The sequence below is a fragment of the Canis lupus genome, chromosome 18 (genome assembly GCF_003254725.2).
Source record: "Canis lupus dingo isolate Sandy chromosome 18, ASM325472v2, whole genome shotgun sequence".
In the NCBI taxonomy this organism is placed as follows: domain Eukaryota; kingdom Metazoa; phylum Chordata; class Mammalia; order Carnivora; family Canidae; genus Canis; species Canis lupus.
In genome coordinates, this window is record NC_064260.1 from 38,715,316 (window position 1) to 38,742,426 (window position 27,111).

At 52.5% G+C, this 27,111-nt stretch overlaps 1 protein-coding gene across 3 annotated transcripts; it reads left to right on the plus strand.

Moving 5' to 3' along the window:
* Window positions 1-3,625: 3,625 nt before the first annotated feature.
* On the plus strand, window positions 3,626-25,736 carry SLC43A3 (solute carrier family 43 member 3). Of its 3 annotated transcripts, none has more exons than XM_025452235.3 (13): window positions 3,626-3,737; window positions 4,235-4,601; window positions 4,841-4,970; window positions 12,212-12,258; window positions 13,399-13,475; window positions 13,696-13,788; window positions 16,110-16,249; window positions 17,528-17,625; window positions 18,598-18,771; window positions 18,988-19,107; window positions 23,369-23,555; window positions 24,166-24,289; window positions 25,088-25,736. In XM_025452235.3, exons 2-13 carry the CDS (start codon window positions 4,418-4,420, stop codon window positions 25,187-25,189), a joined length of 1,476 nt encoding a protein of 491 aa, XP_025308020.1. In that variant the 5' UTR covers window positions 3,626-3,737; window positions 4,235-4,417; the 3' UTR covers window positions 25,190-25,736. The 3 variants fall into 3 exon arrangements, with proteins under 3 accessions (XP_025308020.1, XP_025308021.1, XP_035557731.1); XM_025452236.3 differs by lacking the exon at window positions 3,626-3,737 and adding an exon at window positions 3,838-3,983; XM_035701838.2 differs by lacking the exon at window positions 3,626-3,737 and adding an exon at window positions 3,965-4,054.
* The last annotated feature ends 1,375 nt before the right edge of the window (window positions 25,737-27,111 follow it).

Genomic DNA, 27,111 nt, shown 5'->3' on the forward strand with positions numbered 1-27,111 from the left:
CTGTTTTGGCATTGCCTCAAGATGATTAGTATTTTTCGGGGCACCTGGGCGGCTCAGTGGGTCTAGGGCGTTGACTCTTGGTTTCAGCTCAGGTCATGATCTCATGGGTCATGGGATGGAGCCTGGAGTCAGGCTCTGTGCTGAGATGCTCGCCCCCACCCCCACTCCCGCCACTCTCTAAAAATAAATACATAAATCTCAAAAAAAAAAAAAGATGATTAGGATCTGTTTCCTTGGTTGAAATGAAAGAGAAAATGTTTGCTTACTTTTGTCTTCGGAAATAAGCTCTTGAAACCTCATTCAAGACCCTAGCTGGGAAAGGCAAACATTTGGATTTGCATGAGCCCAGATCTTGAAAGGACACAAAGTTTATGTTTTGTTTTGTTTGTTTATTCATTTGGCATATCAGTCATCAAAAACCCTTTGTATGAATAGGTGGCAGTGTATCCACATATGAAAACTTGGGAAGGGATGAAGAGCAAGAAAGAGTATATGGACCCTGCCAGAAAGTGATGATTAGGGGTCAGGGGTGAGTCCTAGCTGAGGTTATTTGGAGGAGGCTTGAGGCAAGAGCTCAATGGTGGGGGGTACGGGGTTGGGGGATCAGTGGGGAGAATCTGCATTGGAAGGGGCCCTCCCTGCTGAAGACCAGCCACTGCTTGTGCCAGGGGATGACTCGATGCAGCTCATTCATACTGCCTTGTTTGGCAAACCGTTCTCCCCTGACCTAAGTAGATATACCCCCCCCCCCATTGCCATAAAAACACCCACAGGGTGGAGCCTGGATATCCAGACATGGTCATGGGAAGGAAAAGCCCCTCAGCACCAGTACTCGGGTGGGAGGCAAGAGATCCTGTTAGGTGCTCCCTCGTCCCTCCAATGCAATAACACAAGTAGCGTCACCTGCTGAAACCATGGAATTCAACTGCTGCAGCAGATCGGTGAGGGTCTGGAAGGAGGTAACATCCCGGTGAGAGATGATGAGTGTCTGAGCAGGGCAGCGGTCAAGGGTGGATAGGAGGCATATTACGGTGCAGGATCAATAGGACAGGATTGATATGGGCCCAAGTCCAGATGCCTTCCCTTGGCTTGGCCGCTCCAGCCTCGAGCGCTGCCACTCTCCGCTCTAGCTGGTTCCTGAATGTTCTCTGCCCTTCAAGGCTCCATGCCTCTGGATGTGCCGGGTTGGCTTCTGCCTGGGGTTTGTTGTCTGTCTCCCCAGCTGAAGCATGAGATGCTTGAGGGGAGCCGCTGCATCTCTTCTCTCCCCACCCCACCCCACCCCACCCCAGGGGCACACAGCCCAATGCACCATGTCTATTTGTTGAGTGAAATCAATCAATAAAAAAAGACGCAGGGTGAAGGGGAAGGAAGGAAGTGAAGAGTAAAAGGAATGAAGACGTCGGGTGCCCCGTCAGACCTTGTTATACTCACTCCTCTCTCTGATGTTACACATTAATCCTCATCGGAGCGAGGCAGGAGAGTGATGAGAGTAGCATCTGTCTCCGCTAGCTGCCGGAACTCGAATGGAGTAAGGCGGGAACGGTTCAGAGAACATTCTAATATTCTGTCCCAATAGTTTCAGTCTGTCGCATGGCTGGAGAGAGGCAGTGGCTCCTGCAGACATTGAGGCCGGTGTAGTGGGGGGGCAGCCAGGGGGATGCTGAGAGTCACGTCAACACGATAAGGTGGACAAAGGCCCTGGTGACCTGTGCCGAGTCCCGAGCTCCAGTCCTGGATATACAGACAGCCCGTGAGCTGGGCCTTTCGGCCTGCTCTTGCAGCTTTACATTCTACAATCTCTCTTTGCTTTGACTGTTTTTCTGTTCCTCCCTTGCTACTTCCCCACTCACTGATCCCCCAGGTCCTCGGGAGACCAAAATGTAAGCCAGAGCAGGAGAGAGGGCTTGCATTAATTTCAGCATCTTAGTGTCTCCCAGTAAGATGGAAAATCTCATATTTTAAGGCCTGTTTGTGCCGGGCTGCTGTATCTTCTCATGGTTGTTTCCATCAATTAATTTTTAAGACAAGAAGATTTGTTTTCTTTCGTGTCCGAGGACCCCACGTTAGGACTGGGAGGGGGAAAAAAAAAAAAAAAAAAAAAAAAAAGGACTGGGAGGGGAAAGAGCACAGGTTTGGGAGTTGGGCAGACACTGTGACTTTGCAGAGTGACCTTGGTGACCTTGGTCAAATTCCTTGGAAGTTCCCACTCAAAGCTGCTTCTCTGGCTGTTTTCTTTTCTTTTCTTTTTTTTTAAGATTTATTTTTATTTATTTATTTATGATAGACATAGAGAGAGAGAGAGGCAGAGACACAGGCAGAGGGAGAAGCAGGCTCCATGCAGGGAGCCTGATGCGGGACTCGATCCCGGGACTCCAGGATCGCACCCTGGGCCAAAGGCAGGTGCGAAACCGCTGAGCCACCCAGGGATCCCCCTCTGGCTGTTTTCATACCTGGAAACGGGAGAACCCAGTACCACCTGCAGTCTGGAGACTGGAGACTATCTACCGTACCTGCAAGGACTTTATAAACTCACCTCATATCCCTTTTGTGACAAATATTGTAGTTAGAGTACTGCAGTCCTCATCTTACAGGTAGAGCTTGCCTGGGGCTGTGTAAGTGTGTAAGTGCTTGTACCTGGGTACAAGCTCAGAGTGCCCCTACCCCATGCACTCACTCCCTTTAGTGACCACACTTTCTTTACCCTGGGTGCTGTGCTAGAGATCTGGAAAATTCTCTCCGATTCTGGCCATCCACTGTCCTAACCTCATTTCTTTCTCATCAAAAAGAAGTGTGGGCTTGGAACAGCATGAGTCCCTGGCTCCAGGGGGCATCCAGAAGGCTGGGTGTGGAGGTCTGCAGACTGCATGCGATATGCAAGAACCTCTCCCCCAAAGTCAGCTTTTAATGGGGGAAATGGCCTCACAGGCCAAGGAAGCAGTCAGCTCCCTTGCTCTGGGCTGGAATGATAACGACACAGCTGGTTCAGCTGCCTTTCTCACGCTGATCACAAGCTCCAATGGGCAATTATATATGTCTTTGATTAATAAGAAATGGAGCAATGAATGAATACTTAATCAACACAGTCTGTTTTCAGAACCTGGGCTGGGGGTGAGGCAGGGAGTAATCAAAGGGAGCCTTGTGGGTGAAAAGGCAGGGGCACCCCACCAGGGCGGGGTGTGTGTGTGTGGGGGGGGGTCGGTTCTGGAAAGCTGTTGAGTCCTGCCCGGGCCTCTCCGATTCTGTGCTGGGGGCTTGCTGGCAGCCCTGGGAGCCTGACATCCGGACGGAGGTGCACCCCGGGGCCTCCCAAGCGGGCGCGGTGAGGCACCTGCGGGAGGACGCGCGGGCGTGGGCAGGTGGCCGCGTCTCCCCGCGTCTCCCCGCGCGCGCTGGGCCTTCGTGCTCTTCTCCGTGGGTCTCCCCTTGCGAGCCACGGTTTTGAAGCGAGTTTGGTTGGGGAGGGGCGGGAGGAGTTGGAGAGGCGAAGGGGCCGGCGCGGCTGGGGTGGCGGGGAGATAACGGGACGATCCCAGCGCGGCCCGGGGCGCGCGCCAGGCGGGGAGGCGGGGAGAGAGGAAGCGCGGGCGGCGGGCGGCGGGCGGCGGGCAGACCTCCCCCGACGCCGCCCCGGGTCGGGCCCTTCCGGACGCGCGGGGCTGAGGGCGGGGCTGGGAGGGGCGCGGAGGCGCGAATCCCCGAGGCGCGCGGGAGGCCGGCGGCGAGGAGGCCTGCGGGTAGGGCGCTGGGGCGGGGGCGCGGGGGGCGCGGGGGGCGCATGGGGGGCGCGGGGACCCTCCGGCAGCGGGTGACAGCGGGAGGTCACGGAGGGCGCTGCTGGACTTGGATATTTTGGGCTGCAGACTGGCCTGTGTTGTGACTACCCAGCCCATGTGACCTCGGGCAAGTTGACAACACCCTCTCTGGACCTTTATATTCCTTGTGGGGTAAACTGGACAGAACGACACAGCTAACTTCGCCAGGTTGTTTGGACACCCTGATGACCGCCCCCCTTCCCCCTTCCCCCCAATTCAGCGCTGTTTCTATTTTTGTGGTCAGTCCCTAGGACTGGGCTCAGTTTGTGTGTCCCCCACATGCTGCCGTTGTGGGGTGGGGAGGCTTTGTGCAGCTGTTGGAACAGCTGGCCCCTTTCTGCACCTCCCAGGACTCTTTGTCCACCTTTCCCTTTCCCACAAGCTCCCTGGACCAAGCGGCCTCTGCCTTGATTTTACAGGATCCAGAGAACTGCCCACGGCTGCCTTTTGCCCAGGCCGGAGAAAAGCCAGAGCCAGAGCCTCCTTGAACAGAAGGGCTTGCCAGAGGAATTTTCCAAGTGCCCAAAGGCCAGCGCTTGAAGCTCCTGTGGTCAGCCGGGGAGGTCCCCAGTGAGATTTGGGGATCGGCTTCACCTCGAGCCATGCCAGGCCAGGGTCTGCCCCTTCGAGTGGCCACCCTGCTGACAGGGCTACTGGAATGCCTTGGCTTTTCCGGAATCCTCTTCGGCTGGGCATCACTGGTGTTTGTCTTCAAAACAGAGCATTACTTTGAGGAGCTGTGCAAACCGGAGGCCCTGCTGATGGGCAATGTCACAGGGCCGGCTGGTAAGAGGCTTCTCTAGGGAAGCAGAGTCTGGTTCCCAGGCAGTAGGAAGGGGTGGGAGGGCTCCACCCTGCTGCTAGCCTCTCTGCCTGCGAGCAGGGTGGGAGGAAAGGAGTGTCAGCCTCTCCTCACTGACTCCCCAGCCTTGGTCTCCGGGGTGCCTGGGGAGGGAAGTACCAGCCCCTGAGGGGTCATTGGGAGCTGTCACATTTCGACTCCCTGAGATCTCCCTTTCCTCCAGACTGCAAAGCCCAGGATGAGAGGTTCTCACTCATCTTCACCCTGGGGTCCTTCATGAACAACTTTATGACGTTCCCCGCTGGCTTCATCTTTGACAGATTCAAGACCACCGTGGCCCGTCTCCTAGCCATGTAAGTCTTCCAAAGGCCCCACCTGGGTAGAGATAGGCAAGAGGAATTCCCCTGGCAGTGGCAGTGCATGGAGGGAGGGGCAGCTGTCAGAAGCAGCCCAGATGTGGACTCTGTCTAGACCCACCCTCTTCTCTGCACTCCCGCTCCCCTTTCCTTTTCCTCTGTTCCATGTGGATGTGTATTCAAACTGAGCTGGAGCCCAGGCCTACTTCCCGTGAGGGCTGCCTGGATGTTTGGGTTGAAATAGTGGAAGTGAAAATTGTCACTCTGCTTTCACACCAGGGATCCTACCAGGCCTTACATCAGGCTTAATAGTCATCCCCTCCCTCCATGTCATTCCCCAGAGACAGACTAAGGTCTCCTGGGTATCCCTGATGGTGGGCTTTCCCGACCCCCTGACTAGAGCGGAGATGGTGGGGACTTCACCGAGGGTCAAGGAACTCATCTCATTCATAAAGGGTACCGCTGCAGGTGGCAGCTTCCGCAATAAGCAGCGACCTGCCAAGGCCTTAATAGGACCCAGAGCAGGTGCCTCCTGGCAGATGTATGGGAAATGAGTCCTCAGAGGGAGGGCTGGCTGATAAAGCAAGTTCCTGCTCTCGAAGCCATTGGGTGTTTATGACCTTCAGTCTCTCCTGGTCTTTGAACTCCCTGTCCCCTCTTCTTCTCACCCCTTCTTTTGTCTCCTTCCTCCTCTCCAGCCTTAGTATGTTAAGAAAAACGTGGTCTTTCCTGGGTTTCTCTTTAACTTTCACATAGAACACCTCACTTCTGACACATCTGGTCACCCAATATGTGGGGTTTTCCCCTGCACCAAGTAGTTCCATGACATCTGCTGGGTGTCTTACAATTTAACTCCATTCTGGCACTGACTCCCTGGAGAGAGTGAGTCAGATCCTGCAGGTTAAGGGCTGGGCCCTATAAGGCTGCTCCCCACTTCAGATGCAGATTGCAAGTTGGTAGGTCCCCAGGTGACCCACAACTTCTGTCTGACTTGGCTATAGATCAGAGGTTCCCATGAGCTCGTCCCTCTTGGACTGGGTTATTGGTAGAACAGCTCACGTAACTCAGGGAAACACTTGTGTTTACCGGTTTATTAGAGGATATGATGAAGGATAGAGATGAAAGCATATAGATTTGGAAGCTCTCTGAGCCCCATCCTATGGGGATTTTATGGAGGCTTCTTCATGTAGGCTCTATCAATTATTAACCATTTCCAGCCCTTCTCCCCTCTCTAGAGGAGTGGGAAAAGTCCCAAACTTCCAATCATGACTTGGTCTTTCTGGTGACCAATCCGCATCTGGGAGCCATCTGGGAACCTACTAGAATCACCCCACTGGAACAAAAAATGCACCTAGTGCTCTTATCATGGAGTTTACAAGGGTTTTAGGAGCCCTGTATCAGGGGCCCAGGATAAAGACCAAATATGTATTTTTTAGTATGAAGATTTTTAAAAAAATTATTTACGAGAGACACAGAGAGAGAGAGAGGCAGAGACATAGGCAGAGGGAGAAACAGGTTCCTTACAGGGAGCCGGATGTGGGACTCAATCCTGGACTCTGGGATCACGACCTGAGCCCAAGCAGATGCCCAACCACTGGGCCACCCAGGCGTCCTGTATTTTTTAGTATAAACCACAATATCACATCGCAGCCTCTGGTCTTTGAACATGGATTCCTTCCCTAGAAGAAGCAGTTAAAGGTCAAATGTACCGGTGCCTTAACAGAAACACATTGAGTCATTAATAACTATCCAGTCCATCAACATACCATCTGAAAGTGTCTCCCAGGGCCATTTATGTTTAGAGGCTTCTGTTCAACCTTGTCAGGTTCCAAAAGCAGGAGTGATCTCAGCGATATATATCCCTGTACCCTTCAGACATCTGGTATAATCGAGCAAAGAGACAATATCTTCTCTTTTGCTGAGCCTTTCGAAGTGCTCATGTGATACTGGATTTCCCTCATTATAGAACGTGCTTATTCATTCACTTATTCTCGCATTTTCTTTCTCTCCGTCCATACTGTAACTCTTCCACCTTTGGAGGGGACTTTAAGTTCGGGCACTGTGCTGGTCTGGAATACACGTCCAGCAGGTTCCCCTTCAATCCACTCCCTTTCAGGTGGGACAAGCCCTAGCAGAGCTAGCAGCTGTCTTTCCCACCAGGCAAGATAGCTGCATTCCCTGCTTGTCCCAATTTTGGCAGATAGAGGGAAGGTGCATCCTGCCCCACCAGGCACTTAGGAACCTTAACATAATGGTTCAAAACATAGTTAGTTTCTTGCTTATGAATCACCCCTGCTTCCAGCCCTTATAGTGGCTGCTGTGGTCCTGTGACCCCTGCACAAAGTCCCCTAACCACAGTTCTAAGAGGGGAAACATTCCTCACTCAGACACAAGGTTAATCCCCCATAATACAGTCAGATAAAAGAGAGGCAACCACTTCACATAAAGCCTATTTGAATGTACTAGTTCTCCCATTTGAGTGGACCCCTCAAATGTCACAGTGATTTCCATAGGATGTGCCTCGTATGGCCAGGTTTCTATTGCCCTCCTGTGTGATCCAATGGCCAGACCACTGTGGCCATTGGCCACTGCGTGGGGTCCGTAAGAACCCGAACGTAGGGGCCTTTTCCATGGTAGATTTCTTTCTGCTCTCCTAGGATGGCGGCATGCAGTCCATTCAGCCCCCTGAGCTGATCTGTTTTTAACTTTCTGGATCAGCGTGGTGGCCTTCCAAACAGGGTGGTGGTGTCCACTCGCCTTGGAGGATGGCCAAGGAGCTCTGTATTGGTCAATCGAGGATTCCTTATAGGGACGCTGTCCAAGTGACGGTAGAATTCCAGAGTCAGTCCTAGGGGATGAAAGCCTCCCCATTCATGGTGTCTCCTCCTTGCAACCCCCACCCCTCCCCGCAACATGATCCTGCCTAACCATTGCTATTTTTAGCATGGAATTCTTCTGGGGATTGCCATCGCCATTAGAGCATTTCTCCGATATCATCCTAGACATTGTGAGTCTTTCATGTTTGAAGATCATTTTATGTACTTCAGTTATCTGTGTGGATTCAATTAATGTCCAATAGCAAGACAGTAAATGCCCCGGAAATGGGAATGGTCTTGTCCAGGCTACCTGCAGTTGCTGGGAGGTGACTGCAAACTTTTGCCATAAGGCCCAGTTTGGGCTCCCCAGAGGGTTATGGTGCCGAGAGTTCGTCCCTTACCAGCATTCTGGCTTCTTTTCCACTTTGCCTGGGCTCACTGGTCTCCCTGGTCTCACTGGCTCCCTTTTCACAAGTCCAGTTGACACGCAGGGCAGATTTACCCGCCTCCTGTCCCACAGTGCTAGCTGGGAGGTGTCCATCCCCATACAGAGTTGTGCAGCCAAGAGGCAGCCCCCTCCCACGGCCTCTTCAATTGTACCAGTTCTCCTATAAACGTTTCCCTTTCTTCCAGTAACCCTGACCTTCCTTTTTTTTTTTTTTTTTTAAGATTTTTATTTATTAGAGAGAGAGAGAGAGAGAGCAAGGGGCAGGGGGATGGGCAGAGGGAGAGGGACGAGCAGACTCCCCGCTGAGCAGGGAGCCAGAGGACATGGGGCTCGATCCTGGGACCCTGAGATCATGATCTGAGCTGAAGGCAGAGGCCTAACTGGCTGAGCCCCCTGGGCGCCCCCACCCTGACCCTCATACCAGCAGCCTCCTCAGGAGTGGGCAGCAAGGGGTTTCTACCATCAGGGGAAGTGTTCTGGGCCAGACGGGGTGTCTAGTTTCATGAAACATCAGGGGAAGGAGACAACTTTCTGGGGAGCTTGTCTCAACCTTCCGGCTTCCAAAAACCAGGAAGATTCATCCTGCCTGAAGCCAGCGTCTGGGCTATTCCAGGGAGTTTGGTCCCCTGGTCAAGGAGCCCTGGAAACTTCGCCACCTGCTGCCTGTTTTGCCCACTCCGGTGCAGAAGGCTCTGGGCCAAGGTGAGGGGTAGTGTCAAGGGAGCCCAGCCTCCTGGCAGCCTCAAAGCTGATGAATCTGCCCAACTGCTGGCCCCAGCAATTGCTGGTTGGGTTTCTCATTGTGATCTCTCTGTCTTCTGGCTTTTAACTTTTTTTTTTTTTTTTTTTTTTAAATGGGGACAAACAGACTGGGTTTGGTTGCTAGCACTTTAATGCTGTGGGTGGGCAGGTGTCCCCTTGGCCCACCCAGCCTTCGGCAGTGCTGTATTTAACACTTTTTAATTTTTTTTAATAAACCCGATAGCTGTCCATTTCATTTATCCCACATCTCTATAACCATCTGGAGATTTCCACCCAGTGGGGATGAACCCTCCACTCTCCTCTGTTTCCTCTCTGTTCCGCTCCCATCAATAGTTATTCACCTTGTTCTTTAATTACCATTGAAAAGTTTCTACCCTCCTGAGACCAGTCTCTTGCCTGTCCCCATTCTTTTGTTAATTAACATAATATAATTATTAGCATCTCTAAGACCCAGGAGGGGAAACTGAGCCAGCAAATTCAGTAAGCCTTCCCAAACTGTTTTTTTCCCTTTTGCGGCAGTGGGTTTTAATGGGGTGCCTGCATGTAAGGGCCCCCTTCGCCACAGCATCTCCTGTGACCTGGGCGCAGTTCGGCGTCAAGCCGGGTGCACAGGGCTGGTGTGCAAAGCGTCCAGGCTGCTCCACCTGGGAAGTTCCCTTTGGAGGGGGACGTGGACCTTACAGTGGCTGCAGTCCAGGCCAAGTGTAACCTGTGTGTGTGTGTGTGTGGATCACGCGCGGCCATGTGTGACTGTTGCATAGTGAGCTCCAGGTCCTGCATCAACCCAGATGAGCTCGGCACTCCGCAGCGTTCAGAACCCGAGACACAGCCCCCAAAGTGGCCACTGTCCCCCTCTGTCACAGGAAGGGTTCTCTGGGAAGCTGAGGATATCCATTCACAAAACCAAAATGTAGCAGCGCCTCACCATCCACCCCCGCCGTCCCCGGGTTCAGTTTCATCCTCCCACACTGACTACCTCCTTGGGGACCAGAAGTCTTAGAGACACTTTCTGTTGCTCCTGCCTGTTTTCCCCTTGGGGGTGACTTCGAGGGTAATGGCCAAAGCCCAGACTAACCCAGGTCTGACCTTGGTCTAGCATGCATGTCTGACCCGGCGCTCTCTTTTATTTTATTTTATTTTATTTTATTTTATTTTATTTTATTTTATTTTTTTATTTTTTTTAAATTTATTTTTTATTGGTGTTCAATTTACTAACATACAGAATAACCCCCAGTGCCCGTCACCCATTTACTCCCACCCCCCGCCCTCCTCCCCTTCCACCACCCCTAGTTCGTTTCCCAGAGTTAGGAGTCTTTATGTTCTGTCTCCCTTTCTGATATTTCCCACACATTTCTTCCCCCTTCCCTTATATTCCCTTTCACTATTATTTATATTCCCCAAATGAATGAGAACATATAATGTTTGTCCTTCTCCGACTGACTCACTTCACTCAGCATAATACCCTCCAGTTCCATCCACGTTGAAGCAAATGGTGGGTATTTGTCATTTCTAATAGCTGAGTAATCGCGGTGACCTTGAGCTTGTATCTTTTGGCATTTGCTTATTAGTTTGCACTTCTGTGGATCCCCTGGACCCACTTCCTGGGAGGTGGATCCATTTCTGATTTCCAAACCGGTGACTTTTCCCTCTAGTGGATGGTGGCCGTGCACCTGCTGCCCCACCCGATGGGTCACCACATGGCCACCCAGGAGCCAGGGGCTCTTCATCCCCTTTCTCTTCTCGAAGCACATGCCTCTTTGAGCCTGAGCCATTCTAGCAAATCCCACTTTACTGACTCCAACAATATTGGGAAATCCTACATATCTCCTCTTGCAGTTCTCCTTGACTTTCTTTAAAAAATTTTTTTATTCCTTTTAAAAATAATTTTTAATTTATTTATTCATGAGAGATAGAGAGAGACAGAGACAGAGACACAGGCAGAAGGAGAAGTAGGCTCCATGCAGGGAGCCCAACATGGGACTCGATCCCAGGTCTCCAGGATCATGCTGTGGGTTGAAGGCAGCGCTAAACCGCTGAGCCACCTGGGCTGCCCTCTCCTTGAGGGCAGAAGACTGCCCTCAAGTAGAGAAGACTCTACTTCTGACATATCCACTCGCCACATGTGCGTGGAGTCTCCCCACCCCATGCAGTTCTGTGACACCAGCTGGGTGTCCCGCAGTGCAACTCAGTTCTGATGCCTTCTACCAGGAGAGAGCCTCAGATCCTACAGGTTGAGGGCTGGATCCCATGAGACGGCCCCCACTTCAGATGCCAGTCACAGGTGGTAGGTCTTCAGGTTACCCACAACTTTGGTCTGGCTTGGCTACAAACCCGAAGTTCCCATGACCTCCTTTCCCTTGGATTGGATTATTTTCTAGAACAACTCACAAAACTCAAGGAAACATTTGCTTGTGTTTACCAGTCTGTTAAAGGATATGATAAAGGATACAGATAAGTAGCCAGATGAGGAGATATGTAGAGTGAAGTCTGGGAAGGGTCAGTGCATAGGACTAAACCTTTTGTCCTGGTGGCGTCTGGGGTATATCATCCTCCTGGTATGTGGTTGTATACACCAGCCTGGAAGCTGTCCTCAGGTAGGCTTGATCAGTTATTAACCATTTCCAGCCTCTTTCCCTTTTGCGAAAGTGGGGGTGGGTGGGCTGGAAATTCCAAGTTTCTAATTGTGGCTAGGTCTTTCTGGTGATGGGCCTAATCAGGAGCCATCCAGGAGCCCAGAGTCACCTGATCAGAACAAAGATGCTCTTAGTGCTCTTATCACTGAAGACTTTACAGGAGTTTCAGGAGCCTTCTGTCAGGCACTGGGGACAAGGGGCAGACAGATATTTCCTATTATAAATCAGAATATCACACTTGGGCACTGCTTCTATTACCCCATGCCTTGGGAGATTCCCAAACTGTTAAGAGGTCCCCATAACCTTGGAATTGCAGTCCTGACATCACAGCACCCTGGGATTTCTACATCTGTCCAATCATTTCCTTTTCTAGAAAAGGCTTCCAAAGCCCAGAGAAGGGCAATGCCTTACCCGAGGCCACACAGCGAGGAGGAATTAGAACTCAAAGCTTTGCTTTGTAGACCAGGCACTAATCCCTTTCTCCAAGGAATTGGCTGTTGGGACCCCAAGTGGGAGCGCCTTGGCTCTATCTGCTCTGCCCTTTTGACAACATTTTCCATCTCCCGTTGTATGTTTCAGATTTCTGTACACCACCGCCACACTCACCATAGCCTTCACCTCCGCAGGTGAGTGCTGTCAGGTGGGTGGGAGGGACACAAGGCAGGGGCACCTGGTAGTGAGGCAGGTGCAGAGGTGATGGGCAGGACACCCTGACCCCCACCATTGTTCAGAGATCCCCAGGCTTTGAGCTTGAGAGAATCTTTGGGGGAGTTGTTGCTAGTCGGTGAAACCAGTGTAGTTACTGAGAAATGCAAAAAATGACAGTGAAGGGGTTGCTTCAGAGAGAATTTATTCAAAAGCTTACATCCTTCCTTTTGTATGTGTTAACGTGTTCTCTTTTTAAAAATTTTTTTTATGTGTTCTCTTTTTAAAAGCAGAATCATAGTATGAAGGATGGTTGTTTTTGAAACTATACTCAATTAGTGGGGCAAAAGTCGACAGTCCTATTGCAGTCGAAAGTTTTCGTTTCAAATATTACTGGTTCATGAACGTGGAAATCTCTCAAAGTCTGGGAATTTCAGCCCGGTTCATTCTCCTCCTTCCATTGTGTAGAGAAGACGGGCGGGAGGAGATGCCTTGCCAAGACCCACAGTGGGGAGCGTTCTTTCCTGGTGTCTTGGTTCCACTGGCCAAGCATGGTTCCTGGCACAGAGGAGGTGCTCTGAGTTTAATGGACCAGGGAAACACAATCCATGGCTGTTTCTTGCTCGGATCTCACAGCACCCCATGAGATAGGAAGAGCAAGGACTGTTATTCCCATTTAACAGACGAGGTGACCGAGTCACAGACTCAGAATCCAGCTCAAAGTCCTGCAGTGCTTGGGGCGGAAGCCAGGCTTCCCTCCCAAACGGTGTCAAGCATGAATGGAGGGGCTGCTTGTGGTTTAGTGAGGAGAGGCAGCAGTGGCTTCACTTTGAGTCTTGCCTCTCCCTGTGGACATGCAGGCCTGCTGTGGACCGAGGAGCGCCTATGGGGGGGAGGAAGGTGGTTCAGGAGACTTCTGTAGGGTCCCCCTGCAGGGACATTTGGCGTAGCCCTGACTACTCTCTTAAGGTCCTCAAAGGATGCTAGAAGGCTGGCGAGAACTGGGGCCAGATAGAATCCCAGGATTGTTGGAATTTGGGAGCCGGTGGGAGCCAGAGTGTGGGGCTCCGTGTTTGGGTTCCACTAGGACTCCACCCCTCCTCTGTCTCTGATTGTCCCAGACTCGGCCCTGCTGCTCTTCCTGGCCATGCCCATGCTCACCGTCGGAGGCATCCTGTTTCTCATCACCAATCTGCAGGTAGGAGCCCACCCTGACCCCAGGCACCAGGCTGGAGGTAGGGGCGGGTGGAGGGAGGGAGAAGCACTGCTCTGCATCGGCTACCTCCAGGGGGGCCGGCTCCAGCCAGGGCCGCAGCTCCTCGGATGAGGTGGGTCTGCGTACAATGAGGGTCCGGCCCGTGCCCCGTGGACAGGAAGTACTGTCTCAGGAAGAAGTGAGTGACTCCTGTGTTCTCCAGGTTGGGAACCTCTTTGGCAAACACCGCTCGACCATCATCACCCTCTACAACGGGGCGTTTGACTCCTCCTCGGCGGTCTTCCTTGTCATCAAGGTAAGAAACACCAGCGAGCAGCATTTATCACCCGCTTCTGTGTGGCAGGCACTTGTCTTGTGAACTTCGCCTGATTTCTTTCCTTTAGCCCTCCTGCAGCTAGTAAACATGACACTTGAACTTGAGCCCAGGCCTGTCTGGCTCTGGAGCCTCTCCTGGTAGTGATGAAGCTCTTTACTTCTACGTAGGATTTTTGGGGAGAGGTTGTGATGCCCTCAGGCCAGTGTTGGGCGGAGGCTGGGAGCCCCTTGGGGTGGAGTGTTTGTGCCTGTGAGCTTCTGGTCTGGACAGGAAGGTGAGAGGTGGCCAGTGGGAGCAACAGAAGCAGACACAGAGGCCTCTCCAGCTCTCCTCAGGGCTGATGTGGGGGGTGAGGGTCCCAGTGCTATTAGTGGCCACCTGACAGCCATTCCACCTTCTTTGTTGCTCATCATTCCATCTGGAGGTGCTCAGCCCAGAGGATGAATCTTGAATGATCTAAGCCAACCGGGGCAATCCCTGCCCCCTTTGTTAGTGATGGGTAAAGGTGGTCATGTTATTCAGTCCTTGTTAATAAGATGAAAAGGGGATCCCTGGGTGGCGCAGCGGTTTGGCGCCTGTCTTTGGCCCAGGGCGTGATCCTGGAGACCCGGGATCGAATCCCACATCGGGCTCCCGGTGCATGGAGCCTGCTTCTCCCTCTGCCTGTCTCTCTGAGCCTCTCTCTCTCTCTCTGTGTGACTATCACAAAAAAAAAAAAATGAGATGAAAGGTGTGTATCCTAGAAGAGTTCAGGGAACATTTTTCCCTCCCTGATAGAAGGTGAGAACAGAGCAGAAAGAAAGCCTTTCTCCTTGTTCCCCCTTCCCATTTTTTTCTTTTTGAATGTTGTGGTGGGAAGATGTGATAGTTGGAGTCATGGTAGCCATGCTGTGATTATGAGGCCACCAGCTGCAGGACACTAAGGATGACTGTGGAAGGAATGAAGAGAGTATGGGTCCTTGACACCCGAAGGTGCCCAACTTGGGACTTCCCTCCAGGCTTTGTGTTAGGTCAGAGGAGGCTGGCACAGCCCATGGGCTATGGGGGGGAGAAGAGGATCTCTGGGAGTCACTACCAGACCTGAGACTAGCTAGCTTAGTCCCATAAACACCTTGGCTTAAAGGGCCATCCCGAGACTGAGCCCCAGGGGTACTTACTAAGCCTCTCTACCACTGATACCAGAGCCCCTTTCCTGGTTCCCTCTCCTTCCCCTGGATATGCCTCCCTTTCTCTCTTGTCTCCTTAGTGTTGGAAAGAGTGACAGTGTCAGAGCAGAATCTTAGTTCTTAGTTTATTCCGACTTTTCTGCTGCTGACCCTGACCTTGAGCAGTTGGTTGCATGTCTCTGGACCTCACTTTGATCCTCTGTAAAAGGAGGAGGTAGGCTAGATCAATGGTTTTCAAACTGGGTGTCAAGGAACCTTGAGGGGTTCTCTGGGGTATTATGTTGGTCCCCAAAGAGAATGAGAGGGAAGATGACTGGGTCGCTCCCTGCTGATGTGTTTCATAGGCTGAATTTCTGTGTGAAGTTTTGTTTGAGAAGAAGGCCTTGGCTGCTGTTAAAAAAAAATAAGATGAAAAAGCAGTGGGCTGGCAGGTCTCGGAGAAGCCACATGAGGAGAGTCTATAAGGCTGGGGGGATGGGTGACACGATGCTCACCTCCCCCTCCCCGCACCCCCCTGTCCATTGCTGACTGAGCTGTGGGGTGAGCTTGAACGTGTGTGTGTCAGGAATCCTTGATCAGCGTTCAGGATGGAGGGCGGGAGCCTGTCACAGGCTGGGGGGTCCAGTCCCTGCTTCTTACACAGACTTTTCTGTTGGGTAAAATACAGAGAACATAAAATTTACCATCTGAACTACTTTTAAGGGTACAGTTTAGTGGATTAAGGTCCTTCACATTGTTGTGCAACCATGACCCCTATCCATCTCCAGGACTGTTTACAACCTCGCAAAACAGAAACTCAGTGCCCATTAAACAGTGACTTCCTGTCCCCCCACCCCAGCCCCCCGCAAGCACTGTTCTGTTTTCTGTTTCTATGACTTGGACTGCTCTGCAGAAGCGTGCAGTGTTGATCCCTTCGTGCCTGGCTAATGTCCTCAAATTTATCCCTGTCATAACCTGTGCAGGACTCCCCTCCTCTCTCAGGAATGGCATCCCATTGCCCCAGTTCGTTTCCCCATTTATCTGCAAATGGACCTTTGGTTTGCTTCTGCCTTTTGGATGTTGGGAATCATGTTGCCACAAACAGGGCTGTTGTGCTGAGGTTTTTGTTTTTGTTTTTCCCTCCTCCTCCCACAGCTACTTTATGAACAGGGTGTCAGCCTCCGGGCTTCTTTCATCTTCATTTCGGTCTGCAGTGCCTGGCATGTTGGGCGCACTTTCCTCCTGATGCCCCGAGGCCACATCCCCTATCCGTTGCCCCCCAACTACAGTTATGGGTAAGGACTGGGATCTGGTGACTGTGAACCAGAGCCCTCCACCTGACATGTGGTGGGAAGCCAGGGGTGGGACATATGCTGTGCTAGCAGAGCAGAGGAAACCCATCACAGGGCGGGAGGACCAGGCTGTGGGTGTATCAGCTAGCTGTTGCTGCGTAACAAACAACCCCAAAAGTCAGTGGTCAGAAACATGAACCATTTATTGTTTTTCATGAGTCTGTGGGTAGCTGGCTGGTTCTGCTGATCAGGGATGGGTTTGGAGGGCGTGGCCAGGGCTCTCCTGCCTCTGGTTGTCTGCTGAGCTGGTGTGGGCTGGCTACGGCAGGGGCTGGCTGGTGAGGATGGCATCCCTCACATGGGGTGTGTCTGGCAGTCACTCAGGGTGACAAAGATATCTGAGTCACAGGGCTCTTGTCCTCCAGTAGGCTAGCACCGGGGCTCTAAGAAGCGGTGCAGATGTGCACAGTGTTTCTCAGAATTGGCCCAGTTCTGCTGCGTTGTCCTGGCAGAAACAGCTCACAAGCTAGCCCAGATGCAGGGGTGGGAGGACCGGTCAGAGCTGCAGGATCCCATTGCAGAGGTTGGAGAACAGGGGAGGTGAAGCAATGTGACCGGTTTTGCAGTCAGCACCATGGGGGGTGGGGAGGCATTGATGTGTTGCTCGCTTACTGTTTGGCCGTGTGCCCTCTGATTTCATTGCACAATTATCCTCTCAGATGAATATCCTTGTCTCTGTTTTCCAAATGAGAAAAAGAGGCTCAGCAGGGCTCAGTCTGAGCCATGTCTCCATAGCTAGGGGGAGGCAGAGCTGGGATGCGAACCTGGGCCTGGCCAACTCTTCCCACGTTTCTGGTGGTTCCCAAACTTTGCTGCATAAAAGAATCACTAGAGAGCTTTAAAGAATATGGAAGCTTGGTCGGGGGGAGGCACCTGGGTGTCTCAGATGGTTGGGCGTCTGACTCTTGATTTCGGCTCAGGTCATGAGATGAAGCTCCGTGTCGGGCTCTCTGCTCAGCGAGGAGTCTCCTTCTCCCGCTGCCCCTCCCCCTGCTCCTGTTCTCTCTCTAAAATAAATAAATCTTAAAAAATATATATATAGAAGCCTGGCTCCTGTGCCCAGACATTCTGATTTCACTGGTCTGGGCTGTGGCCTGGGCATGAGGGCTGTTGAAAGGTGTCTCCAGGTGACCTCTGGGAGCCCCTGTGCTGTCCCCTGTGGCCTGCATCTCGGACTCAGCTCACAGTGCTCGGCTTGGGCTGGGGGCTTTTTGTCCATAGCCTGTGCTCCGGGAAGGACACCACGGCGAGAGAGAACAGCACAGCCGAGTCCGAGAAGCTGGAGATGGGGTCCAAGGAGGTGCCTCCAGCAAAGGAAGGTGAGCCCCGCTAGCTTCCCCATCCACCCTTCAGCGTCTGACTTCTCCCCGAACCGCCCCCTAGAGTCCAGGTTCTCTGCCACCGCAGCTGCCCTGGGGATGCAGAGTCAGGCAAAGGCCATCGGAGGACCCACAGGGTCTCCTCGACCCCCTACCCACCCTTTTCTGGAGGGTCCACAGAGGGTCGGGACTTCTGTATCTTCACTCTCCGTCCCTCCTTTTTCTCTCCTCGGCTTATCATACCCGCTCCCCATGCCCTGCCTCCTTTCCCTCCTCTGTCTGTTCTGGGTCTGTGGTTACACATGTCACAAACCCACTGCTGGCAAGGTCCAAGCAAGAACAGGGTTCTGGGAAGCTCACAAAAATCAAAGGAAACATGCACTTGCTGGGCCCCAGGAAAGAGAAGGACCTGGATGCCTCAGGGGACCCCAGACTAGACATAACAGCCGGTCTGTGTCCCAGGGAATGTGATCAAACCGGTCAGCCCTGGATGAGGAACAGGACATGTCATTCACGTCCCACCTGGACTCTGAGCAAGGAGTCAGGCTGCGGTTTCTAGAACCGACTCAGGATCCTGGTATGGACGGCAAGGGACGGGGCGTGGAGCAGCTGAGACAGTGAGCGGGCTGCACTAACACTCCCCTCACCTCCAACGTCCGCATTCTCTTCTCCTTGTCCTTCTCTCCACCGTCCTGGTTGAGAAAGTGCTGCTACAAGCAGTGTCACTGAGTCCAAGCTGTGAAAGACAGATGGGGTGTCAGCAGACAGGAGGACCTGGGTCCTTCAGGCTGGTGGGGCCGCGTAACCAAGCTGTAGAGGTAGGACAAGCTGGGTACAGGCAGCTCTGAGAACACACCATATGCGGTCTGGGAGGCAAGAGGAGGTGAGCTCGCTCCATAGAGGACGGTCCTGTGAGCCTTCTACACTCCCCTACTTCTTGGTACTCACGCCCAGATCCTTCCTCCCCATCAGAGACCCCAGGACCAGAGCAGCAGCAGGAGCCCCGCTCTTTCTGGAGCTATGCCCTTTCACAGCGCTTTGCCTGGCACCTGGTGTGGCTGTCCCTGATACAGTTGTGGCACTACCTCTTCATCGGCACCCTCAACTCTCTGCTCACCAACCTGGCCGGGGGTGACAGAGCACTAGGTATGTGGTGGGGCGGCCTACCTTTGCATCCCAGCTGGGCACTCGGAACCATGAGGCCGGGGTTCTGAGCGCAGCAGGGCTGTGTGGTCTGGAGGAAGGTCTGAGCAGAGGTTCGGGGAGGAGAGACAGGCAGGGCAAGGGCGGGCTGGGAGAGTCCTCCCCTGGAAGGCAGTGCTGGAAATTTCTTACCACCTAGCTCCCCTTTGCCCTCTGCAGTCAGCACCTACACAAATGCCTTCGCCATCACTCAGTTCTTTGGGGTGCTGTGTGCGCCCTGGAATGGCCTGCTCATGGACCGGCTCAAGCAGAAGTACCAGAAGGAAGCGAAAAGCACAGGTGAGGCCTGGGGCACAGAGGGTTGGGGGACCAGGAGGGGAGGAACCTTCATTCACAGCCAGAGCCACTTTCTCTTTTGTTCTTGATCCATTCTATGTGCATCCATCCACCCATCCACCCATCCACCCACCCAACCATCCACCCACCTGTCTACCCATTCACCCACCTGTCCACCCACCTGGCCACCCATCTGTCCACCCGTCTACCCATCTGTCCACCCATCCACCCATCTATTCACCCACCCATCCATCCATCCACCCATCCATCCACTCACCCGTCCACCCGTCCACCCACCTGTCCACCCATTCACCCATCTACTCATCCACCTAGCCGTCCACCTATTCATCCTTCCACCTATCCACCAATCCATCCACCATCCATCCACCATTCATCCACCCATCCACCCACCCGTCCACTCACCTGTCCATCCACCATCCACCTACCCGTCCACCCACCTGTCCCTGTCCACCTGTCCATCCATCCATCCATCCATCCACCATCCACCCACCCATCCCTTCATCCATCCATCCATCCATCCATTCATCCACCCACCCATCTACCCATCCATCCACTGTCCATCCACCTGTCCACCCATCCGTCCACATGTCCATCCATCCATCTGTCCATCCATCTGTCCATCCATTCATCCATCCATCCACTCATCCACCTATCCTCCATCCATCCATCCATCCATCCATCCATCCACTAGTCACTGAGTGTCAGTTACGTGCCAGCCATAGTTCCAGACTCCACCATGGACCGGACGGCTAGGTCCTTGCTCTCACACCTTTCTCAGTCTAGAGAACAGAGAAGGACAAGTCATCAGGCATCACCATCTGCGAAGTCAGCTCACAGGGGGTGATGGGGACACAAAAAAAGGGGCATTTCACCTTTTTTTTGGTGAGGATGGCCTTGATGTTCTGGAAGGCTTCCTGGAGGAAGTGGCTTCAAAGTGGAGGCCTGAGGGATGAGCAAGAAGTGGGGAGATGAAGAGGAGGGCCCAAGAATATAGTGGGGTCAGGGTGGTGAGGAGCGAGCTAGAGTGAGGAATCTGAGGAATCCCAGACAGGAATTTGGGCTGGACTGGGGTGCAGAGGAGACAGTGCTGAAGTGGGGAGAGGAGGGAAGGGGCAGAGGCAGCCGTGCCTGTGCCTCGGAGAGTGGACATGACCCTCGGACCTGCCTGGTTGAACAGAGGGGCGCTGAGGTCGCCCCTTCCCCGGCGCTGCTGCTCCTACCCCTACTGGGGTATTTTAAGACAGATTGCAGGCATCAGACAATTTCATCTGTAAATACTTCAGTCTGTGTCTCTCACAAATAAGGCCCTTCTTATTTAAACATCACCATCATATCATTATCACCCCAAAAACCAGTAATTTCTTTTTTTAAAGAGATTTTATTTATTTATTCATGAGAGACACACAGAGAGAGGCAGAGACACAGGCAGAAGGAGGAGCAGGCTCCCTGTGGGGAGCCTGATAGGGGACTCCATCCCAGCACCCCAGGATCACGCTCTGAGCCAAAGGCAGAAGCTCAAACACTAAGCCACCCAGGTGTCTTCAAAACCAGTAATTTCCTAATACCATCTAACCTGCCGTTCAGATTTCCCCAGCTGTCTCAGAAACTACTTTTCATGGTGAGTCTGTTCCCACGAGGATGCACACAGGGTCTACACTGTGGATTTGACTGCGGGCCTTCCTAGATCTTCAATCTCTGTGTCCCTTCTCCTCCCCCCTACCTTTTGTTTTTCTGGTGGTTTATTTGTTGAAGAAACTGGGTCATTTGTTCTGTCAGATTTCTCCCAGATTGGGTTTGACATCCTTGGGTGTCACTTAAAAATGTTTCTGATTGGGTATTTCCCGTAAACAGGCAGATTGGAGGCTTGAGGAGACGCAGTTGAGTATTTTTTGGCGAGCGCGCCTCGGAGGTGGAGCGGCGGGCGTCCTCTGGCTCTGGGCGGTGGGGCCCCCGGCACCAGCTGTCCCTGTGCTTACGATGTTAGGATTGATTAGTGGGTCCAGACGCTGTCAGTCTGATCCACTCGGTACAGAGTTTCCCATCAGCTGCACGGGTAATGATTTTAGTAGCTCTGGGTGATCACTGCTGGGATCCATTATTTCATTAGGGTTGCAAAATGGACATTTGTCTCTTTCTGTCTTTCCTTCTGCTTTTAATTGCTAGAGTTCCTCTAGAAAGAAAAGCTTTCCCTCATTGACTACCTTATGCCCTGAAATAAGTGCTTGGTTTTTTTCTTTCTTTTTTTTTTTGTTTTTTTTGTTTTTTTGTTTTTTTTCTTCCATGTGCCAGTTTCAGAATGACTCGGTGCTTTAGCAACCTCCAGGGGGGATGACTTGTCGTTTTTCTTTTACTTAATTTAATTGATTTACTTTTTCATGTCGTTTCTCTTTATTGTTATTCTTTTTGCTGTTTTAAGATTTATTTATTTTAGAGAGGGAGGCAGCATGTGAGTGTGGGGAGGGGAGGGTGGAGAGAGGGGGAGAGAGAGAGAGTCTCAAGCAGACTCCACGCTGAGTGTAGAGTCCCTCGGCCTGGATCTCATGACCCCAAGATCATCATAATCTGAGCAGAAACCCAAGAGTTAGACAATTAACAGACTGAACCACCCTGGTGTCCCCTCACGTTGTTTCTCTTTTAAAGTCTCATTATATATATATTTGATGGGTTCCAATCCATTTCCATCTCGAATCTTCTATGTGCTCAAATCAATCCATCTTTGGTTATTGGGAACTTTACTGATGGAGAATTGGCGTGCTTTAACACAACGCCATCAAGTTTAGAGAATGTCTTATTTGTCTCATTTTCCAGCACAGTGAGATGTTCGGGGCTGTTTCAAGGGGTATATTTCCTGCCCTGGAACAGCTGTTTCTCCAAGTAATCCTGGGCCTTTAAGTCAGAAATGGTATTTAAAGACTGCAATCTTGGGATGCCTGGGTGGCTCAGTGGTTGAGCGTCTGCCTTTCACTCAGGGCATGAACCCGCAGTCCCAGGATCGAGTCCTGCATCAGGCTCCCTGCATGAAGCCTGCTTCTCCCTCTGCCTGTGTCTCTGTGTCTCTCATGAATAAATAAATAAAATCTTAAAAAAAATAAAGACTGCAATCTGGATGCCAGGGTGTCTAATTCTCTTGGGTCATCTCTGCTTTTAGGCCTTGGATAGAGGTAAGATTACTGGTATTTTATTTTATTAAGATTTTTATGTATTTGAGAGAGAGAGCACAAGCCAGGGGAGTAGCATAGGGAGAGGGAGAAGCAGACTCCAAGGAGCAGGGAGCCTGATGTGGGGCTTCATCCCAAGACCTGGGATCATGACCTGAGCTGAAGGCAGACCTAAGCAATTGAGCCCAAGATGTACTGATTTTTCTTTTCTTTTCTTTATTTTATTTTTAAAAGATTTATTTATTCATGAGAGAGAGAGAGAGAGAGAGAGAGAGAGAGAGGCAGGCAGAAACACAGGCAGAGAGAGAAGCAGGCTCCATGCAGGGAGCCCAACGTGAGACTAGATCCTGGGTCTCCAGGATCAGGCCCTCGGCTGAAGGCGACGCTAAACGGCTGAGCCGCCTGGGCTGCCCTGTACTGATATTTTAAATCCGAGTTTATTTCCTTGGCTTTATATCTGTGTCTCCTTTCCTCTGAAGATAGTAGTCCCTAACAGTGCTGTATACACACGCTGTGTGTAGGTATGCTATATGCCGCACACGATGTACACGTACAGGTATCTAGTATTTTAAAAATGTATTTACTGCAGGATGTCTGGCTTCCAGTATTGATACTATTAGTAACAATGTTATTGCTGCAGGCCACAGTGAAGGCTGGCTGTCCTTCCCTCCCTTCCTCTTTGGTGTGGCTGCAGATCCATGTTGGTGCAGCTTGGCCTGAGTGGCGGCCTGTTTGCGGTCTCCTGCCCCCCCCCCCCCCCACCTCCAGCGCTCCGCAGCTTACCTGGCTGCGGGCTGGAGGGGCCAGAGCATGTGGCCAGTGGTAGGAGGCCATTGTCACACATTGTCACAACCCAGGCGTGCACTGGTGGAGACCTGCGGCTGGCTGAGTGGGGAGGGTGGAGAGCAGTGGATGCATTTGAATGGCATTTAGGGGGTAGATGATCCACCGTTTGGTGCGGATAGGAGATGAGCGTGTGGGAGGCTAGGATTCTGCTGGGAGGGTCAGTGGACGGTGGCTCAGCCCCTTCTATCTGCCCTCCGCCGTGCTCGCCTCCACGCAGCCCCTTCTTCCCTTTGGACCAGGGTCCTCGGCCATGACGGTGGCCCTCCGCTCGGCGGTGCCTTCTCTGGCCCTGACGTCCCTGCTGTGCCTGGGCTTCGCCCTCTGTGCCTCGGTGCCCGTGCTGCCCCTCCAGTATGTCACGTTCATCCTGCAAGTGATCAGCCGCTCCTTCCTGTACGGGGGCAATGCTGCCTTCCTCACCCTCGCGTAAGTGGGCCTGGGCTGCCTGACCCCACCGGGGACACGCTGGCACGAAGGGATGTGCACGGGAGGTAAAGAAGTCAGGAGGTGAGGATGGGCCTGCAGTGCTCCAGTGAGGGAGGCAGGGTCCTGGAGCAGGTGTAGACAGTGAGGTAGAGGCAGAGGCTGGCGGGAGGGATAGAACATTCACCAACTTGAGGCTTCGTAGGGGCCCTCCTCTCGGCCTCTCCTATCTCCCTGGTGAACTCCTATTCAGCCTCCAAGGCCCACTTCTGGTTCAGCTGTCCCAGGGAGAGCCAGAAAGATTCTTCCTTCTTTGTGCTCTCGGCGCTCTGTTCTTGCTTCCGTTTGCTGTGTCCTCATGGTCCAGCACAGTGATTGGCTCATTGTCCGTCTTTTCTTTGAGACCTCTCCAGGCCCACCTGTGTCGGGGTCTCCGCACAGTGCCTTCTCTGTACTCTGTGGCTCGAGCAAAGGTGGAGGGGGAAGGGCTGTGTGGGAGGGTGAAGCCAGGCCTAGGATGGGGGACCTGGGAGCAAGGGGCTGACACAGGCCCTCCATGGCCGGGCCCCTCCTGGAGGGAGCTCACTGGAACCCGGTTTGCCTCTCTCCCCAGTTTCCCTTCGGAGCACTTTGGGAAGCTCTTTGGGCTGGTGATGGCCTTATCAGCCATTGTCTCTCTGCTCCAGTTCCCTATCTTCACCTTCATCAAGGGTCCCCTGCAGAATGACCCGCTTTACGTGAGTACTTGGGTGCTGGGGGTGTGGCCCTGGCCTTGGACCAGAGAGGACATCCGGATTGGGGTGGCTCAGTGGGGCCCCAGCAGGGGGCGCCCCAAATCTGGCTGAGATGGTTCCTGCAGGACTATTTCTGCACCTGGGTACATCCTTGGTCTGATTTCTCAAACTGGGGTAAGCAGAGTACCCTGCGTAATGGCCAGGGTACTCGAAACTGCAGGACTAGCATGGCATGGCTTCCAAGAGAGTCCACAGGATTAGAGGTTCGGGGAGAAAATATTTATATATAAATATATATATTTTTGTTGTTGTTGTTAAGGATTTTATTTATTCACGAGAGACAGAGAGAGAGAGAGAGAGACATAGGCAGAAGGAGAAGCAGGTCCTCAATCCCAAGACCCTAGGGTCACACCCTGAGCCAAAGGCAGACGCTCAACCACTGAGCCATCCAGGCGCCCCAGGGAGAAAATATTTATTATGTGTGTGGAAACAAATGGACATCCTCTGGAGGAGGATGTAAAATTCTCACAAATTCCAAAGGAGAATCTAAGACTTTAAAGACGTTTCCTGCCTGCAGTGAGTGCTCTCAAGACCTCTGTTTCTTCATCTAGGAAATGGGCACAGTACTCCTCTCCTGCCCTGCTCTGCAGGGCAGAATGAACAATAACTGAGGTGTTGCCCCGGGGCACTCTGAGTGTCTGAGGAGAAAGTAGAGGCCACTCCTGGTGGAATTCTGGCCGCTTTGTGGGTGGTGGCTGCGGTTCAGAGTTCTGGACCTCACCTGCCCCCTCCCACCCTCAGGTGAACGTGACGCTGGTGCTTGCCACCGTCTTGACCTTCGTCCATCCCTTTATGGTGTACTGGGAGTGCCGGCGGGAAAGGAGCCCTCGTGCAACTGCCTAGCTCAGAAGCTCTGCTTTCCAGCCGAGAGGACGCTGTCTTTGCTCATCTTTCCCCACCCGTGAGGACCCCACATCCAGGAGCACTTGGCCTGCCTGGGCTTCTTGTATTAATTAGCCATTACTTTTTCTTTTCTTTGAAAAAAAAAAAAAAAGACCTAGTTAACAGCTAGGTGACACTTGGGTTAGCAAGAAAAGACGCTCAGGTGCCACGATCATTGCTGTCATATAGACCCGGAGCAAAGGCCCGTGGAGGGTCTTAGTTTCGGAGCAGGAAACACGTGACATTGGTAGACACTTGGTTTCAGGGGAGGTGATGTGATGAGGGGGGAAGTATGTCACCTACTTCTTTGGACCTCTTTGGCTGTGATGCCTGTGTGTGCTGAGCCCCTCGTGCCGGGTAAGCTTCCAGGTGAAGAGTGGGGTTGTCATGACCTTGGCTATGACGCCCAGCATTTCGAGGTGGCTCCCTCTATTCTTTACTTTGGGCATCATAGAAAACGTGTCTCTGGGGGATTAATCTTAGAGAAAAATAAAGCCTTTCTGCTGAAGGTGTGGCTCTCTAGGCTTTGGGCTGTGTGTATGCATGTGCCTGTGTGCGTGCCTGAGTGTGTGCGCGCACACGCCTGAGTGTATGTGTGCACGTGTGCGCAAGTACGTGTGTGTGCCTGTGCACATGCCTAAGTGTGTGTGTGCATGCACATGCACCTGAACGTGTGTGTGCATGCTTTGAGTGTGTGTGCGTGCATATGCCTGAGTGTGTACGTGCACACGCCTGAGTGTGTCTGTGCATGTAGGTATGTGTGTGCCTGTACACTCATCTGAGTGTGTGTGTGTGTGTGTGTGTGTGTGTGTGCATCCCTGAGGGTGCTCCAGCCTGGGAGTGGATGTGGGAGCGGAGCGGAGAAATCTGGCTGTAGCACCCTGGGTGTGGCTGCTGGACCCAGAGAGGGAGCAGGAGCCCTCAGACCTGTATCTGCTCACCTGGTCCCAGGCCAGGGGCTCGAGACCACCCCCCTCCCTCCATTCCTGTGCCACCTCTTCCTCCCTGCACCCCCCACTTCAACCCCCATCTGAGAGCCCTGCAAGGAATCAGAAGGCCCCTGTGAGTCTCACTCAGGTCTGCCTCTCAGCAGCTGGGCAGGTCCCGTAACCCCCATGAATCACAATTTCCTCACCTGCAAAGTGCAGTTCATCATTTCTATCCCTGAGAGCAGTTGTGAGAATTTAAAGTAATTGCTGCTAAAAATAAAAAAATAAAGTAATTGCTGCTGCCTAGCACCTGGTGAGAATGCATGAGCATTTGTTCCGTTATTTACTCATGACCAGAAAGGAGAGGGGTAGCAAGGGTGGAGGTGATGGGCTGGGAGGGAGACAGGGTAGGTGGGCGAGACGGGAGAGTTTGGAACACACTAGCTGTATTGTTCCACTGAGCCAGGAGAGGCCAGGGAGGGGGAGGGCTGGCCGGCAGATGGATTGCTTGGTTCATTCATTCATTCATTCATTCATTCAACAAATGTTTCTTTAATGGCTGCGGTGCATCAGGCTGTATCCTAGGTGCTGGGGATACAAAGATGCATAAGAGTCTAAAGCCAGCTCTGCTGTAAACAGCAGAAGGATAATTTCCAGGGGCCTGGGAACCTGGGTCTGAAGACAGACACCACAGTGCTACTGGATGGCTTTTACCTTGTTATCTTGCTCAGAACTTTCCATGGCTTCTGCTGCCCACAGGACACAGCTCAGACTCCAGCCCAGTGTGTAGGCTCCCGCTGTGTGATTCTACTGTCTCCCCCTGTTCTTCCCCTGCCACGTTTAGGAGGACAGAACTCATCCCCGTGACCCAGGTGCCTGGTCTCTGGGTCTGTGAGCACACCAGTTCCTCTGCGTAGGCTTGCCTCATCTCTGCCAGGGCCATCTGCCTGGTCC